This window comes from Physeter macrocephalus, chromosome 14 (assembly GCF_002837175.3).
Source record: "Physeter macrocephalus isolate SW-GA chromosome 14, ASM283717v5, whole genome shotgun sequence".
Classification (NCBI taxonomy): Eukaryota; Metazoa; Chordata; class Mammalia; order Artiodactyla; family Physeteridae; genus Physeter; species Physeter macrocephalus.
The window spans coordinates 89,575,759-89,588,418 of record NC_041227.1 but is presented as its reverse complement, the minus strand read 5'-3'; the positions used below and the strand labels follow the sequence as shown (position 1 = coordinate 89,588,418).

General features: G+C 50.5%; 1 protein-coding gene across 1 annotated transcript in view; it reads left to right on the top strand.

The window, feature by feature from the left end:
- The window catches only part of ALOX15 (arachidonate 15-lipoxygenase), a 12,311-nt gene extending 1,141 nt beyond the window's left edge, over positions 1-11,170 (top strand). Inside the window, 17 exon segments of the mRNA XM_007109201.2 lie at positions 3,063-3,221; positions 4,789-4,993; positions 5,264-5,345; positions 5,430-5,552; positions 5,712-5,815; positions 6,008-6,168; positions 7,025-7,168; positions 7,322-7,531; positions 8,813-8,833; positions 8,835-8,903; positions 8,981-9,078; positions 9,356-9,397; positions 9,550-9,671; positions 10,245-10,345; positions 10,458-10,625; positions 10,737-10,916; positions 11,150-11,170. Coding sequence (XP_007109263.2) covers positions 3,063-3,221; positions 4,789-4,993; positions 5,264-5,345; positions 5,430-5,552; positions 5,712-5,815; positions 6,008-6,168; positions 7,025-7,168; positions 7,322-7,531; positions 8,813-8,833; positions 8,835-8,903; positions 8,981-9,078; positions 9,356-9,397; positions 9,550-9,671; positions 10,245-10,345; positions 10,458-10,625; positions 10,737-10,916; positions 11,150-11,170 — 2,010 coding nt within the window.
- Positions 11,171-12,660: the final 1,490 nt, after the last annotated feature.

Genomic DNA, 12,660 nt, shown 5'->3' with positions numbered 1-12,660 from the left:
GAAAAGACAACCCTCAGAATGGGAGAAAATATTTGCAAACGAATCAACGGACAAAGGATTAATCTCCAAAATATATAAACAGCTCATGCAGCTCAATATTAAAAAAACAAACAACCCAATCAAAAAATGGGCAGGGGACTTCCCTGGTGGCACAGTGGCTGAGAATCTGCCTGCCAATGCAGGGGACACAGATTTGCGCCCTGGTCTGGGGAGATCCCACATGCCGCGGAGCAACTAGACACGTGAGCCACAACTACTGAGCCTGCGCGTCTGGAGCCTGTGCGCCACAACAAGAGAGGCCGCGACAGTAAGAGGCCCGTGCACCGCGATGAAGAGTGGACTCCACTCGCCGCAACTAGAGAAAGCCCTCGCACAGAAACAAAGACCCAACACAGCCAAAAATAATAAATACATAAATAAAAATTTTTTTTAAAAATGGGCAGAAGACCTAAATAGACATTTCTCCAAAGAAGACATATAGATGGCCAAGAAGCACATGAAAAGCTGCTCAACATCACTAATTATTAGAGAAATGCAAATCAAAACTACAATGAGGTATCACCTCACACCAGTTAGAATGGGCATCATCAGAAAATCTACAAACAACAAATGCTGGAGAGGGTGTGGAGAAAAGGGAACCCTCTTGCACTCTTGGTGGCAGTACTATTTACAATAGCCAGGTCATGGAAGCAACCTAAATGCCCATCTACAGACGAATGGATAAAGAAGATGTGGTACATATATATATATATAATGGAATATTATTCAGCCATAAAAAGGAACAAAATTGGGTCATTTGTAGAGACATGGATGGATCTAGAGACTGTCATACAGAGTGAAGTAAATCAGAAAGAGAAAAACAAATATCGTATATTAATGCATTTATGTGGAACCTAGAAAAATGGTACAGAAGAACCGGTTTGCAGGGCAGAAATTGAGACACAGATGTAGAGAACAAATGTATGGACACCAGTGGGGGAAAGTGGCGGGGGGTGGTGGCGGTGGTGGTGTGATGAATTGGGAGATTGGGATTGACATATATACACTAATATGTATTAAATGGATAACTAATAAGAACCTGCTGTATAAAAAAATAAATAAAATAAAATTCAAAAATTCAAAAAAAAATTCAAGAAAATAAAAGGGGGGGAAATAGCCCGGGTTTTTTACCTCTCAAAGTTAAAACGGCACCTAATATACCTGCAAGTTACTGTGAATGACTTTTGGGTGTCTTCCTAACTCTTCAATCACACTTTTAATCTGTAAGAAAATTATTAGTTTTGTGCTATTTCTACAGATGATGACTTTTATCCACTATATTTTGATTTTTCTGAATTTCATTTAGAAAAGAAAGTTTGAACTTCGGTTTCAGGGCTTCCCTTATAGCCACACTCGATTACAGTTAAGGCTTTTATGATAGCATTTATAGCCTTGAATTTTTTTCAAGATTAAATTTCTGAGATTACAAAAATAACTCATGCTTCTGTAAAATATTTTAAAAATGCTAAAGTATGTAAAAAAATCAAAGTCTCTTCTCCACGTTTTCCCACTCCCTAGAAATAATCCTTGCTAATACTTTAATGTCCACTCTTTCAGCTATTTTTCTATGCTTATTGTGGACACAATTTATGCTCATTGTTGATAGAGTTTTTAAAGTTTGAGAATAACTTTTGTCCATGGAGAGAATACTCCACAAATATTGGTATTTTATTTAATACTCGATTTTTAAAACATTTATCTATAAACAGAACTTTGAAAAATAAATTTTAATATTTAAACATTGCTTGCACACTTCATTAAATTTCCTTAAATAATCTAAACTGCAATTACAAATTTAATATGTGATTCTTTTGAATACAATTTAAACAGTACACAAAAGGAACACATATACAATGATTACAAGGCTTACTATCATTATACGTAAGTCTATTTTAACACACTAACACCATGGATTTAATTACTTTGTTGGTTTCTACTTGTTCTGGTTTTTCTCTAGGAATAAGATATTTTCTCAAGATTGCTAAAATACTTCTTTTGATGTTTTCTTGGTGTTACCAAAATCTTGCCAGATTCCCTCATATACCGCAAAGAATATTGTCTCAGATCCTTGAATGCACTGAGGCTACAGAATAGGGCTTCTCAGCAGATTGATTAACACTTGGGGCTCTGAAGCTTGTTGTTTCTTCCAAGGAGCTATCTTTGCTCCAGGAAAACTTCTGTTACCCCAAACAGTCTTTTAATGTTTGCATCTTCTACATAAGTTTTTCATTTCTGCAATCTCTTTCTCCTCTGAAATGATGGATTCCTTTAGTTTCACTTGGCTAGAGTTATGGAACTCCTGGTTTTGTCATTATGATAAACTGACTTGCTTTGTTAGTGTTATTAAAAAATTATGCGTGCATTCCTAATGTCTTATGGTTAAGGTGGCGTCTAGTGGATTTTGCTTCTCTTTAGGACATTTGGCTAATTCAGCATCTCAGGACTCCCTTTCTCCTTGGTCACAGAGTGTACCAGTGTTGGTTAACTGGTTGGATCTCCTTTCTACCTGGTTATCATGTGCAGCCACATGGCGCTGATCAGTCCTTCCTGTTCTTGGAACAGTTATTTTTTTCCTGGGACTACTTGGCTCCCAAATGCTGCTGGGTCGCGTCTCCTTGCCGTCTTCATCCTCCCTTGCAGCCTTGAGCACGACCCTTGGCAGTGGTGAACCAACATGTGAGGCGCGCGCGCGCTTAGATGGAAGGGGCCTCCAGCCACTCCCACCATCTGTCTTCCGGGCCAGGCGTCGATTCCTTCTTCCTGCATGTTTTCTGCCCAAATCCGCATCTGCTTCCCCCTACCATCGTCCTCCCACCTCTGCGCCCCCTGTCCCCCCACCCCCCGGGGCCCCGCCTTCTTGGGATCAGGGCTGAGCTCTGGGCTGCGCGGAGCTGCGGACCCCAGAGCGCGGCCAGGCGGGGTTGGTCGGAGACCTGCCACCCACACCTCGAACTCCGCAAGGCTTCGGCGGGCCCTGGTCTCGGGCCCAGTTACTTAGCGCATCCACTCTTCTTCCCGCTCAGAAGGGGCGAAACTTCTTTGGGCAAGATGGGTCTCTACGCGTCCGCGTGTCCACCGGGTCCTCGCTCCGCGCGGGCTCCAACAACAAGGTGCAGCTGTGGCTGGTCGGCCAGCACGGGGAGGCGGCGCTCGGGTGGCGCCTGCGGCCGACGAGGGCCAAGGTGAGCTGGCCGGAGCCGAACGGGGTGGGCTGCGCCCCTGGCCCCAAGGCCGGCAAGTCCCCGGGAAGAGACGCGCCGCAGCCGGCCCCCAGCTCCTCCCGGCGGCTCCGGGCGCACGCCCCCCGCGCGGAGAGGGCTCGGAGACCGCGGGAGTTCAGTGCTTTAGGGCGGGACGCGGCGCACGGTAATTGCTCAATAAAGTTCCCGCCGCTCACCCTCCTTGGAATTGGGATAGTCTTGCGCGCCCGTCGTTCCACACAAGCCTTTTTTTTTTTAGAAACTCAGGGGTTCTTAGAGCGGCCGTCCGTCTCCTGTCTCCTCTTCTTAAAAGCTACTATTTCAGATCTTCACAGATCTTCTCCGACCTTGCGGGCTTTCTCTCTGGGATGTGGCGGGGATGGGGACGCAGGAAGAGGTGGGAGAAGAAGCCGAGTGATGAGAGCACTCGATTTCCCCACCCACCCCCTCTCCCATCACATCTACCTGGTATTCGCTCCCGGCGCCTGTTACATTTAGCCTCCGCCGACCCCCAGATTCCCATCTCCCGTCCAGCTCTCTCCAAGATCCCCAGATCTGATGTCTGGCCCATGGACGCTTCAAAGGACCGTGCTCAAGTGAGGTCCTCCCCTCTCCCCACGCCCCAGACCGCTCCCCTTGTATCCCCCAGGCGCACTCCCACCTCCGCCTCTCTTCGCCTCCGTCTAACCAAGGATCGATCGCTGTCCAGTCCATCTCTTAGACATCTCCGGCACCCACACCCTGACGTCCATCCCACTCTGACCACCAGTGTCCCCTCGAACCTCCGCCACCTTCATGCTCTTCACCCGCCTCACCGCTTGCGCCCCTGCCCTTCCAAGCCCTTCTGCAGTCAGAGCGATTTCTTCCCAATACATTCCCATCCTTAAAACATTCCCCCGACTGAAAACATTTGAATGGCTTCCGCTTACTCTTAGCACCAATCCAAAGCTCTTGGCTCAACCTTCCAGACTTTACGATCTGGTCCTGCTCATCTTCCCACACCTCGCGCTCTGCGCTCCAGCTCCGCGACGCCGCTCGCCCGGCCTTGGCCTCTGCTCTCCCCGCTTCCCCTCCCTGGCCTGCCTTTGCCCCACCTTTTCCTCTTTCTCATTCTCCCCGGCTAAGCCCTTTCCACCTGTGCGTCTCCGCTGAGACGGGATGTCCTCGGGGAAGCTTGCCCCGGGCTGGGTGGGGCCTCTGTCGGCGCTCGGCCTTGGTGACGGGGTCGAGGGGACACTGTAACTGCCTGGTCACCAGTGCACTCGCCCATGGCGCGGTGAGGGTGCCCAGCGCCCAGCCCAACGCTCGGCACAATCAGCGACTACAGGGAGGAGTGCCCCTCTACATCTTCCGTCTCCCGCCTCACCCGGGGCTGAGGAACTCACCACCGAGAATGCGGTCGTGGAGCCACCTGCTTGGTGCGCGCCCCCTTCCTCTCTGGCTCCTTTTGCGCCGCTTTCCCAGAGCCCAGAGGGAAGGGCGTCCAGAGCTCAGTCCGAGGATCCCTTCCAGAGAGCCCCTCTTGTTGACCCTCTTTTGTCGCGGGCAGGAGGCGGAATCCGAGGTGGACGTGCCAGAGTACCTGGGGCCGCTGCTGTTCGTGAAACTGAGCAAATGGCACCTCCTTCAGGATGACGCGTGGTTCTGCAGCTGGATCTCCGTGCAGGGCCCCGGGGCTAGTGGGGACGAGTTCAGGTTCCCATGCTACCGCTGGCTGGAGGGCAAAGGCATCCTGAGCCTACCCGAGGGCACTGGTGAGCAGCGGGGGGGGCTTGGGGGTGTGAGAGGCCTCCGGGGGCACGAGAGAAATTGGGGGTGGGGGAGCGAAGGGGGCGTGGTCTTTGGGGGTCACGGAAGAGACGGGATGCTGGAGCTGGCACAGAGCAGCATGGAGACTGGGGGTGTGCAGTGATGCTGAAGGGTCAGGGGCCAGCCGCAAGGGCGGGCTGAGGGACCCTTGGCAAGGACAGGGGAGAGGCTCTCAGGAGGAGCCTCATGGCCCATGCCCTCCTCCCCACTTCTAGGTCGCACAGTGGTCGACGACCCTCAAGCCCTGTTCAAGAAACACAAGGAGGAGGAGCTGGAAGAGAGAAGGAAGCTGTACCAGTCTGCCCCACTCCCACTTCCTGACCCCCCAGGGAGCCACTGACCCTTCCCCAGTACCAATGCCTAGTTTCATTTCCACCGCAGGTGGGGTAACTGGAAGGATGGGTTAATCCTGAATATGGCCGGGGCCACAATATGTGACCTCCCCATAGATGAGAGATTTCTGGAGGACAAAAGAATTGACTTTGAGGCTTCGCTGGTCAAGGGGTAAGAACAAGGCAGGCTGGGTGACAGGGAGCTGTCCTGGTCCAGTGGAGGCCAGTGGGTTTATGGACTTCACAGGGCTGGACCAGCCCAAGGTGGATGCGTGGGGTTGTAATGTTTGATTCTGAGAATAACAAACTCTTCGCCCATCCTCCCCTGAAGGCTGGCAGACGTAGCCATCAAAGACTCTTTAAATATTCTGACTAGCTGGAACAGTCTGGATGACTTCAACAGGATTTTCTGATGTGGCTAGAGCAAGTTGGCTGGTTAGTGCTCCTACCCCAGTATTTCTCTTGGGACCCTTACCCCCAGATCCTACCCAGTCTAGGGAACCATGGTTGGGAGACCAGAGGCCTGGACCCCTCCAATAGGCTGGGGTCAAGTGGGGATGGTTTGGTGGAGGTTGGAAAGACCAGAAGCTCAGATCCCACAGCAAACTGCACAAATGCTATCCCCAGAGCGGGTGCGGGACTCCTGGAAGGAGGATGCCTTATTTGGGTACCAGTTTCTCAATGGCTCCAACCCCACGTTGCTGAGACGCTCCATTCACCTTCCTGCCCGCCTAGAGTTTCCTCCAGGGATGGAGGAGCTGCAGGCCCAGCTGGAGAAGGAGCTCCAGGTATGGATGTAAGAGCCCTAAGGAGACCACACAGTGAAATGGGGGTGGGGTCAGTGTTTGTGCTGCTGCAGGGTCTACCGTGGGCCCAGCTTGCTGCCAAATGGCAAGATGGGATTCTACAGCAGAAATCTTTTTTTTCTTAATATTTATGTATGTATGTAAGTATTTATTTAGTTGTGCCAGGTCTTAGTTGTGGCACATGGGATCTTTAGTTGTGGCATGTGGGCTCCTTTAGTTGCAGCATACGGGATCTAGTCCCCTGACCAGGGATCGAACCTGGGCCCCCTGCATTGGGAGCACAGAGTCTTAACCACTGGACCACCAGGGAAGTCCCTACAGCAGAAATCTTGAGTGATCCTGGAGGGGTGCCCCTCCATGGCTTTCCTCCCCTAAGGAGAATAGCATGCTGTGGAGGAAGAGTATGTGATGGGTGACAGAGACAGAGTCAAAATTAAGAGCTGTAACTGGGTGCTAGGCACTTAGGGAGAGTGTGGAGTAAGAGAATCAGGGTCAGGGCTGGGACTGTTGATAGGGAGTCAGCATGGAACTAATAAGGGAGAAAAACTCATGGGATTTAGGGTGAGACAGACTTGAGCTTGAATCCTGGCTCTGCTGTTTACAAGCTGTGTGACTTCAGGCAAGATATCTATCCTCTCTGATCATCTGTTTCCTCTTTTATAGAACTGGGGCTAATTCAAGTGCATCTAAGAATTATATGAGGCAATAAGCACATGATCCATTACCTTGTAGGAAGTAGGTGATGGAGACAAATTAGTTTCCTTCTTCCTTTGGGGAATCAGAGTGGGAAGAAGATGTCTTATGCTGATAGCGGCCCTTGCTCTCTGCCCCCATCCAGGGAGGCACACTATTTGAAGCTGATTTCTCCTTGCTGGATGGGATCAAGGCCAACGTCATCCTGTGTAGCCAGCAGTACCTGGCTGCTCCTCTGGTTGTGCTGAAACTGCAGCCTGATGGGAAACTCTTACCCATGGTCATCCAGGTGAGAGGACCCAGGCTGTAGGGGAGCGGCAGTCAGATGGAGAATGCTAAGCAACTTTGGAGGAAGAGGAAGAGCTTAAGCATGCAAGGGAAGGGGAGTCTGTTGTGCACTGGCCCTCACCCCTCCCAAATCCCACTTTTGTCCCTCTTCCAGCTCCAACTGCCATGCAAGGGGTCTCCCCCACCACTGCTTTTCCTGCCCACGGATCCCCCGATGGCCTGGCTCCTGGCCAAATGCTGGGTCCGCAGCTCTGACTTCCAGCTTCATGAGCCGCAGTCTCATCTCCTAAGGGGACACTTGATGGCTGAGGTCATTGCTGTGGCCACCATGAGGTGCCTTCCATCGATACATTCTATGTTCAAGGTAACACTTTATCCCCCCTCCTCCCCCGCTCTCTGCCCCACAGAGTGGTCCCACCTCTGGAAGCACCTTCTCTGTGGAATCTCAGCTTTGGGGAAGAAGCAACCAATAAAAGACAAATGAACAATGGCGCGAGAGCGTGGCTTGCTCTGCATTTCTAACAGGGTGATATCACTTCCCGAGGAGGTGAAAATGATTCATTGATGGGGTGGGGAGTGGTGGGAGGGTGAGGGAGTGGGGGGCAAGAAGTCTTACTCTTTTTATGTATAAAGCACAGGTACACATACAGTATATAAACAGAATACACAAATGACTAAGGATTCCATCCAGGGAGAGGGGACCATGCAAATAATATAAAAGATTTTTCCAGCCAGTTTTGAAGGGTTCCCAGGTAGTAACACATAGGCCAGTTAGAGGGGCTCAGGTCAGCGACAGTAGCCTGGTTCATTACAGTTAGGACAGAGTGTTCGTACATTAACGTTTTTCTTGGGTGTCTCCGATGGGGCAAATAACCATTCTAGATGCCAGTGCTAAGCAAGACAGGCAAGGTGGGGATTTTCCTATCCATTAAGGGCTAACAGACGGTGAAGACTGTATTGTAATAGATCAGCTGTGGTGAGTACACTGCAGAGAATCAGAGCAGGGTGACGTGATAGTGAGTTTCGACTGGGTGGTCGGGAAAGGCTCCTTTCAGGAGGTGACAGAGAGGATGCAATTACACGGAGCCAGCCATGAGCAGAGCAAGGGGCACATTGCTCTAAGCAGAGGGAACAGCTTAGTGCCAAGGTCCTGACTCAGGAACAAGCTTGGAGTGTTTGAAGGACAGAAAGAAGGTGAGTATAATGGACAAAGCGGAGGGTAGGAGATGAAGTTCGGGAGGTAGCAGATTAGACCACGTTCTGGAGGGCAGAAAATCTTATTATTTTTATGTATAAAACACATATATATTTACAGGAGGTAACAGATATATAGTATATCTGTAGCACTAAAATTTCATGGGGCAGGTACAAAAAATATCAAAAAAGCCTCCTTGGAGAAGTGATAATGAAAAAAAGGTGGAGAAACATTGAGCTAGACCTTGAACAGTCTTACAAGAAGAGAAAAGGAGAATGATTTCTTTCAATTATCAAAGAGCATTAAGTCAGTGGTGTCGAGGGGACCCTGGACTTCAGTTCCTGCTTTTCCTGAAGACCTGGTACCTTTCCTGCTTTTCAGCCCCTATTTCCTGCAGGGACGGGCCACAGCTGTCTTCTGACCCTGCCCTTCCCTGTGCCTTCCCTCCAGCTTCTCATTCCGCACATGTGATAGATACACCATGGAAATTAACCTCAGGGCCAGGACTGGGCTGGTCGCTGATTTGGGAATTTTCGACCAGGTATGAGGAGAGAAAGGGGGCGGTTCTGGAGTTCACGCTCCCTCTGGCGCCTGACCCTGCCTGTCCTTGCTCCTCAGGCGGTGAGCACGGGTGGGGGCGGCCACGTGGAGCTGCTCAAGAGAGCAGGAGCCTTTCTAACCTAGAGCTCTTTCTGCCCCGCTGATGACCTGGCTGAGCGGGGGCTCTTGGGAGTCAAGTCTCCTTTCTTTCTTTTTTTTTTTTTAAAAAGTGATTACAAGTATATAATCACTTCTTTTTTTTTTTTTACATTCTTTATTGGAGTATAACTGTTTTACAATGGTGTGTTAGTTTCTGCTTTACAACAAAGTGAATCAGTGATACATATACATATGTTCCCATATCTCTTCCCTCTTGCGTCTCCCTCCCTCCCACCCTCCCTATCCCATCCCTCTAGGTGGTCACAAAGCACCGAGCTGATTCAAGTCTCCTTTCTATGCGCAAGATGGCCTTCGGCTCTGGGAAATCATGGCTCGGTGAGGTGACAGGGGGCGCTAAGGCCGGGGAGGAAGCTGGAGAAACAGGAGGTCTGTGGCCCAGCTGGGGGGCTGCGCGGGCAAGGAGCAGAGGGCCTGGGGGCTCCCTGTCGTCAGCCTCAGCTCCCCCGCCCTGACCCCTCCACTGGCAGCTATGTGGAGGGCATTGTTAGTCTCCACTATAAGACTGATGAGTCCGTGAAAGAGGATCTTGAGCTGCAGGCCTGGTGTCGAGAGATCACTGGGATTGGGCTGCTAGGGGCCCAGGACTGAGGTTGGATGAGCCCCGAGACTCCAGCACATGATTCCTCCCTAGAACTTCCCCAGAATCCTCTCTACTTCTATGGAACCTTCCAGAAGCATTCCCAACCCCTATGAAAACACCCAAAGCCTTCCCAGATTCCTTTTCCTCTCAGCTAGAAGCAGGTCTCCATCCTGTGCACTGAGAGCCCCTCTAGGTCCCAGATGCAGTGGGACCAGTGGTTGCTCATAAATGTTTAACAACTGGCTCCCTGGGGAAAAAAAAATGCCCCGATTTGTAGCACTTGCCCATTTCCATGGTGTAAATATTGCACTGTGGCTACCAAGGTGATGTCAACCAGCTTGCTAAATACTTGAACATTTGACATCATTGACTCTTGTGAGCCACACCAGCACCGCACTGAGTGGGACCCTCCCAAAAGATCTCCCTGCTTCCGCCACCCCAACCCATGCTCGTGTCACTTCCCACAGTAGTTAATGAGAGTCCTTGGTCCTCTTCTTACCTCTCTGGTTCTCCTCCTCAGTCCCTCTGAACTCTGCCTCTATCCTTGGCCCCACAGCTTCTAACTCTCCTTACCCCTTGCAGGGTTTCCCATCGCCCGACAGTCCAAGGACCAGCTTTGCCACTTCGTGACCACGTGCATTTTCACCTGCACTGGCCAGCACAGCTCCAACCACCTGGGCCGGGTACTTACCATAGGGGGGCAGCTGGGCATTTGTGCCTGGACGGGGAAGGGGGCTGTGTGCAGGTGGTCTTAGGGGTTTTCATATTTAGTAGACATTGACTGCCCCTCCTTAGCTCGACTGGTACGCTTGGGTCTCTGATGCACCCTGCACGACGCAGCTGCCCCCGCCAACCACCAAGGATGTGACACTGGAGACAGTGATGGCAACACTGCCCAAATTTCATCAGGCTTCTCTCCAGGTGTCCATCACTTGGCAGCTGGGCAGACGCCAGTCCATCATGGTGACAGCCAGGTGCCCGGGTCCCCGAGGAAGGGGGCAGGTGCTGGGAGCTGTGGCACTCCTAACTGAGGGTCAGTGAAGCTCTCAGCTGCCTTTTTCCTCTCTGTTCCAGGTGGCTCTGGGTCAACATGAGGAGGAGTATTTTTCGGGCCCTGAGCCCAAGGCTGTGCTGAAGAAGTTCAGGGAGGAACTGGCTGCCCTGGAAAAGGGCATTGAGATCCGGAATGCCAAGCTGGACTTGCCCTACGAATACCTGTGGCCCAGCCTGGTGGAAAACAGTGTGGCCATAAGAGTGCCCCTAGCCTTGGGTTGTTTCGGCCCGCTTCCACCCAAGCCACACCCATCCCTTAGTGCTCAGTCTTGCCCTCCCCAAACCCCATCCTCTTCCGAACTCCCTTTGTCCCCAAAGTCACCTTTTCATTGTCTGAGTCCACCGGGAACAAATTTTACTCCAGATGCAGGACCTAGGGACCTTGCCCCTATTTCTTCCGCTCCAGCCCCACCCCTTCTTCCTTGATCTTTCAGATTGCCCACAGGGCAGGCTAACAGCCACATTTATACAAACAGTTTCAAGAATAGAATAGGGTGATAATGAAGGAATGAACCTTTTATGAATCAAATATGATTTTGAACCTAAATTGAGTTAATGACAGGAAAAAGATATTTTAGACTAATGAAAGAAAAGAATTTAGTCCAAACTATGCTAAATCAAATATTGACAAAAGAATATATAGCACATCTTTCTAACTGGATGGGATTCACTGCTTGTCCTGAGACCAGACACAACACAAAGCAAACCATTAACACAGCAATTCTCAAGATTTTCATTTCATGACTCACTTAGAAAGTGATAAATGGAAGTAAACTGGTTAAACTGAAGAAGCTGCTCTCAGCTGGAGGTATTTGGCCTCAGGGTTTTGCCCAAAGGGATCCATACCGATAAGCCATTTGCACTTCATCTGTTGGAAAGCTCCAAGTAAAAATGATTAACTGGAAAAGTACTAAAAATCTCATTATTTTAACGGGGTGGGGTGGGGGGGGTGGGGGGGGTGGGCAACAAAGGAGTCAATAAAATCCAACTTCTGTATGTATCTGATTAAAATTTTGGAAAAACAAACTTGGACGTTTGATTTCTTAATATGATCATCTGTGGATATTGTAAAACAGAAACTAACAGTAAACACAAACCAGAATTGTTTCCTTTACAGTACGATCAAAGTTGCTTCCTGCCTCTGATTCTATTTAATTTGGCAGAAGACATATGGGTGATGCTTGGTCTGATTCTTGAAGGAAGAATAGGAAATAAAGAGTTGAGAGGTTGGGGTAGAGTTTAATGCTGGGATCCACGAGAACCCACAAGGAGGTAAGAGAGAGCATGGCACAGCTTCCACACCAGAAATAATGCAGTCTAGCAAGTGGTGCAGTGCAGGGAGGAGTGAGGGGCTAGGAGAGAAGTGGTGGGAAGGGGTGGTCTCAGGAAGAACATGTTTCACGCCAGGAAATTAGGCTTGACCTCTAGGAAACAGCCATTGAAGGATTATAAGTAAGGGTATGACAGGGTACTGGAAGTCACACTCACAGAGACACCCCCTTCTCCTTGGAGGCCATACCCCTATCTCCTTGGAGGCCGCTCCCCCTTCTCCTTGGAGGTCACGTTCTCTTCTCATGGGAGGCCACAAGAATGCACAGTGACCAAGTGAACAAGGGCTGAATCTTGGGCAGACAGGCCCTGGGCAGGAGCACACAGCAGTCTGTTTCCCAGTGAGAGGGCCTGGCGACCCCACACGGCAGCTTAGCACTAGGTCTGGGGCAGACAGGCCCAGGAGAAGTCTGTCACGGCGGCAGCCCAGATCTCAGGCAGCGGCACCGCTACCTCAATTCCTGCAGCCACAACACCCTTGACCCCCCAAGCCCCAGCCCACTCCACACCACAGCCTTGTACTAGGTCAGGGAGGAACACAACAGAGAAAGGGGTGCGACCCTGGGCTGCTTCTGAGTGGAACCACGGATGCCTACACAGGTGGCACAGAGCTTCT